Source organism: Coccinella septempunctata, chromosome 1 (assembly GCF_907165205.1).
Source record: "Coccinella septempunctata chromosome 1, icCocSept1.1, whole genome shotgun sequence".
NCBI lineage: Eukaryota > Metazoa > Arthropoda > Insecta > Coleoptera > Coccinellidae > Coccinella > Coccinella septempunctata.
In genome coordinates this window covers 19,114,150-19,120,191 of record NC_058189.1, presented here as the reverse complement: position 1 = coordinate 19,120,191, position 6,042 = coordinate 19,114,150, and the positions used below count along the sequence as shown (strand labels likewise).

Genomic DNA, 6,042 nt, shown 5'->3' with positions numbered 1-6,042 from the left:
CAACTTGAACTCGCTACATCCTTTGTAGCTAGCTGGATGGCCCTCTTCTCCACATAAGACGCATGTGGCATTTCTCTCTTCACCTTTTCTGGTGAGTGTGCAGTCATTGCTGCTGTGGCTTCCTGAGCACTTTACGCATCTCCACGGGAAGGAGCATTTGTTTTGTGCATGCCCGTACCTTTGGCACCTAAAGCACTGGCTTGGACCTTCAGACCTCTTTTTATGCTCAACCACAATACAGAGGTTGTAGAGTCGCTTCACTTCGAATATTTCCTTTTTCTGGGTTTTAACCAGGTAGAGAGGTATTTGTTTCTTTGTCTTGTTCGATGTCATTCTGGACACCTCAGCGTCTGTTATTCCCTGGAATATCAGGTCGTCCTTAATCAACGCAAGATCAGCGTCGATTGGTAAATGCCTAATAACGGCATATATCTTCTTCTCCTCCTCCATTTGGTAGGTAAAAAATTCTTTACCACGCTGCTCGAAGAATTTCGTGATTTTTCTAAAATCATCTACGGTTGACGCGATGATTTTTATACCGTCTTTAACTGTAGTTGCACGGTTGTAATTTATCCTTTTTGTGTAGAGAGCTTTAGATATCTCTACCCAATCTGAGGTGCCCATCATCGTGATGGGTGGAATTTTATCTTTTTTAGGCACTTCCATTGCCTTCTTGACAGTCTCCTCATCAGAAGAGGAGCTTTCTTTTCGCGCGCGTTTAGTTGGGGGCGCGTTTGGGGCCTTCGCGACTTGGGTTGTATCATTTTTCCTTGTTTCGGGTTGTGAATCAGTTCCTATAAGGGAATTATTCTTGGAACCCTGTACCGGCTTTGTGATTGCGGCGTACGTGGGAGGTTTCGTCATATTGTTGCGGGTCATTTCCTCCCTCAATAGGCGCATCCCACCGACCAACTGTGACACAGTTTCAGTCAGTTTGACTATTTGAGCTTTCAACTGCCCATTTTCTTCTCTGAGCTTTACAAGCTCCTCGTGTTCGCCTTCGCTGAACTCTTCAGCATCGGTCGCTTCCATGTAGGAGCCCTCATTATCTGAGGTTTCCGACATGGTTTTATAATCAAAAATCTCAAAATAATAAAATATTCAGAAATCTTCACTAAAATAGTCTAATATAAAACTATGGTATAAAGTCGAATGTTTTATACGCTATGATAAAAATCAGAAAAGAGATACGAAAAATAAGCTCACCTGATGTTTTCTGCAGTACCAACGAGAAATTCTCTGGACACTTAGGATGAACACCAACTTTGAGAATTTTAACGAATTAAAATTCCGATAACAAATATAGAACCTACAAAAACTTCGCAGACGGAATCAAATATTCCGTAGCTTGGTTAGTGGGCACTTTCACCTCCGCTTTCTCTTTTACGGCACTGTGACACTTCGACTTTCTCGTCCGCTTTCTCTTTTATAGCACTAGGAGCACTGTAGCACGTCTTCTCCTGTCAAGTGAATGACTCGGAATGTTTGAATAAGAGCAACGTAGTCTCTGACCAGTATTTATAAACTACAGCCGCCCCACCACAGTAATTCCGTAGCATCCAATAGATTTTCAGATACGCATTGGAACGGCAACGTAGTCTATAAATATGGGCCGACGGTGGTGGGGACGGATAGAATTGTTCAGATTGCGTCGCGGACCTGTTCGTGTAGAGGAATTCACTAACATTCATTATGGCTCGTACTAAGCAGACTGCTAGAAAGTCGACCGGGGGTAAGGCTCCGCGAAAACAATTAGCCACCAAGGCTGCACGTAAAAGTGCTCCAGCCACAGGCGGTGTGAAGAAACCTCACCGTTACCGTCCGGGTACCGTTGCTTTACGTGAAATACGACGTTATCAGAAGAGTACCGAGTTGTTGATCCGTAAGTTGCCTTTCCAGAGGTTGGTACGTGAGATCGCTCAGGATTTCAAAACTGATCTCAGATTTCAAAGTTCCGCCGTAATGGCACTTCAAGAAGCTAGCGAAGCTTATTTGGTTGGACTCTTCGAGGATACAAACTTGTGTGCGATCCACGCCAAAAGAGTAACTATCATGCCGAAGGACATTCAACTTGCTAGACGTATCAGGGGTGAACGTGCCTAAATTTCGATTCGGGAATCTTGCATATCGGTTCTTTTCAGAACCACAAAATTCTAGATGACTTTTTTACTCGTACGATACTTCGATCGCCACGGTTATACAGTTCGGTACGAAACTGACACTGAACGGAAAAGGGAATTTTTGGTAAGATTTCTTAATGTTGCGTAGTCACATCAGAATCCTTCATCAGACGAATTCTTAAAAATTTTCCGAATTGTAGTTTGCCGATTCGGCAAATTATAAAACCACCAACTGTTTGATCAATTCGTGTTGAAATGGTTTCCCATTTTAGGTCCCTATAAATCTGTCTATTCCTGACAATCTACTCACTATAAATTTGTGCTCTCATGATACATTCTCACGTTCATTCATCTTACTCGATATACATGTTGGCTCTCAGCCTTCTGCACCTCTTGAAACCAACGTTTAGTGGTTATCGCAGTACTCTCGTTTTGCACTTCTCATAATTCATCAATTGTATCTTCTGTTTTTCCGATGGACGTTCTAATCGTGCTCACTTGTAAGCAGTTCGTCTCTGTAAATGTTGCTCAATGATAAATATCATGTATATTAATAATACTATTCTTTTCTCATTTTAACTTGTACGATTCATTCACTGCTCCTACTCGCATCATAACTATTGGTCAGCTCACATTTAATGTATTTATCTCACCCAGTTGATCAGACTTAAACAATGTAGTTTCACCTCTTGGCCTATTTCACTAGACCTGGACTGGACTGGCAGATGAACAGCAACTTCGAAAATTTTAACGAATTAAAATTCCGATAATACATACGCGTATAGAATCTACACAAACTTCACAGACGGAATCAAAAATTCCGTAGCAGCTGTGCTAGTGGGCACTTTCACTTCTACTTTCACTTTTACAGCACTATGAAAATAATGCTCTGCTATGTAGAGAACAAAATCTTGTAAGATCTATTGAAGAGATGATATTTTTAGGACGAATGAATGTATGTCAGTTTTTATTCGATGTTTCGCTTTTACATAATTTATCAAAAAAAAATTTTGATTCCTCCTTTTCAGTCATTCGGTTATTCACATTTTATTCATATATTTGACATCACTACACTACTCACGGAGAGACAGGGTTTTTTTACTGAGGTTTTTCCCTAAGCTCTTGTATCATACTCCAAATTGTATGGTACCCCGTTGCACTAACCTTTGCTAAAACTCGTACATATGCTATATTGTTTGATAGCTAAAAATGTATTGCTGACATTCAAAAGATAAAATATGTCTTAGACTGATTCAAAAAAATCGACATTCTTTTTTTTCGAGAAACACACTCCTTATTATCTTCAGGACATTGAAAAATGACGTTTTTGAAAATATTATCCGAAAATATTTAGAGGTCGCTCATCGAGGATTTCTATTTTCCCTACTAATAGCAGGGGAAAAAAATTTGTTTCTAGTTAAAAAATTCCAGTTCGCAAAACAATGGACGGATTTCGTTGAGCGATATATTTTTATGTAGGGAATCAGGTGCTCTACAAAAACTGTCCCATACATCGAAGTAGCTGTTTTTACTCGGATATCGGGGAGAAATTATTGGAATTTACTTTGAAAATCAGAAAATAGTTCTGGAAAGATACAATTAATATGATTCTATGTAGATTCAAATAATTTATGACATCCTCAAATAGTCAACCTCAACAATTGTTAGAGAGTTAGAAATTTATACTCTTCAGAATCAAATTATTCAGCATCTCTTATTTCTCATTCATTTGGGTCAGAAAGAATGAATGGTTTTATGCTCTCTTTCAGATTAGTGTTGTTCTTAAACCCGGTACTTCAGTTTCAGTCATAATACAATTTTTTGTATTCATTATTTTTATAAACCCAAAATGGCCGCTGTCACAAAAGAGTGAACTTCAACAATTTTTCAACAAATATCTCGATATTTGTGGAATTGGTAGGTTTAATGATATTAGAAATAAGTCGCATATAGAAAGCATTCATTCGGTTGTGGGAAATAATATTGGTGTTGGTATATTCAACATCTATAATAGATAATATGTTCTAAACAGATAATTTCAATTTTTTTTTGTTGCAATCCGGAAAACGATGACGATGTTCGTTGATCAATTGTAAAAGAAACTGTAACTGTTAATTCTTCATTCTTCTTTTAGTAGTTATTACATTCTTCAATTAAACCAATAACTCGCTCCGTTAAATCGTTAACAACAGAAAGATCCTATCATCTATATGTTACTTTCACTACGTAATGTCTTCTCCAATGAAATCATATAGCGAGAATTTTGCAAATGCGGCCATTTTGGGTTTGCAAAAATAATGAATACACAAAATTGTATTATGGATGAAACTGAAGACAAGTACCGAGTTTAAGATCAAACACTAATCACAAGCACAAAACCAATCATTCTTTCTGACCCAAGTGAATGAGAAAAAAGAGATGCTAAATAATTTGATTCTGAAGAGTATGAAACACCCTAACAATTGTTGAGGTTGACAATTTGGGGATGTCATGAATGATTTAAATCTGAATAAAATCATATCAATTGTAACTTTCGAGAACGATTTCCTGATTTTCAAAGTAAATTCCAATAACTGCTTCCCGATATCCGAGTAAAAACAGCTACTTCGACAAAAATTTAATTTCAAGCTCTAATAACTTTTCGAAAAGCCGTTTTATGCAAAAATTTTATGGGGCAGTTTTTGTAGACCACTAAACTCCCTACATAAAAATATATCGCTCAATGGTATCCGTCCATTGGTTTGCGAACTGGAATTTTTTAACTAGAAATAAATTATTTTCCCCTGCTATTAGTAGGGAAAATAGAAATCCTCGAAGAGCGACCTCTAAATAATAAGATTTTTGGCTAATATCTTCACAGACGTTTTTTTTCGATGCCCTGAAGATAATAAGGGGTGTGTTTGCCGAAAAAAAAGAAAGTCGATTTTTTTGAATCAGTCTAAATATATATAAATATATATTCATATATTAGTTTATATATTTTTGACCACTTTTTTCACAACCTTTTCTTTGTTTTTTGAGTCCATCTGAATGTAATGATTACCTTTTGTTGTAGCCTGATGAAGGAAATAAAATTTCCGAAACGTCGCTGAGAGAATAGTTGTTTTGATTTGTTCCTTGTGCCAATATTCACCTTTAATGAAATTCTCTTGATGGTTTCCACCTTTTATATCTTCTTTCCAACCTTGATTTCTTTGGCATCTTTTGTTGAAATTTCCTGAAGTTTTGTTTAGGGCTGGTTTCGGAGAGGTTTAGTGTGGGCGTTCAATCCTAGAATCTCATATTTATAGTTTTCGAATTCAGTTCAATACTCTCGATAGAAATTCAGTGGCCGATTAGACAAAGTATGAGATCAATTTCCGAGGAACTGTTAGATCAATTCGAGCCAAATCTTGAAACTATACGAAGTTTTGGAATTGAGACACATACGTTGAATTTCAGTCGATACTATGATAGAAATTCAGTTTTCAGTGGTCGATTCGACAAAGTATTAGAAAATTTCGCTACTTCCAGTAAAAATGCGGATTTTGATGGTCGATTCTGATGGTCAATGAATAAAAGAATAAGTTCTATTCATCATGAGCTGTTCGATCAAGGAGAATCAAATTTCGAAATAATAACTAATGATAAGAATATCCAGGAACCATGACAAGAGCGACTTTGGCAAGTCTGGGAAGAATCATTTCGGTCCGTCAAAAATGATATATCGGCCTATTTCCCATATCGCATTCGTCCGAAATACGATGCAATGATGAACCCAATAATTGGTACAAATAAAAAGCTTTAAATTCCGTGAGATTACGCAGTAAACTTGCAATTTCAAGTCCTTAGCAATAATTTACGAGCCAATCGCCCGTCAAATTTCCGTCAACTTCGGTAATATGGATCCCACTATCGGAAGTAATCCAAACCCGAAGTGCTT

At 37.3% G+C, this 6,042-nt stretch overlaps 1 protein-coding gene across 1 annotated transcript; it reads left to right on the top strand.

Annotated features, from left to right (window-relative positions):
* Positions 1-1,620: 1,620 nt before the first annotated feature.
* On the top strand, positions 1,621-2,151 carry LOC123318872 (histone H3). The gene has a single exon (XM_044905643.1). The coding sequence runs from the start codon at positions 1,693-1,695 to the stop codon at positions 2,101-2,103; it is 411 nt and encodes a 136-aa protein (XP_044761578.1). The 5' UTR covers positions 1,621-1,692; the 3' UTR covers positions 2,104-2,151.
* The last annotated feature ends 3,891 nt before the right edge of the window (positions 2,152-6,042 follow it).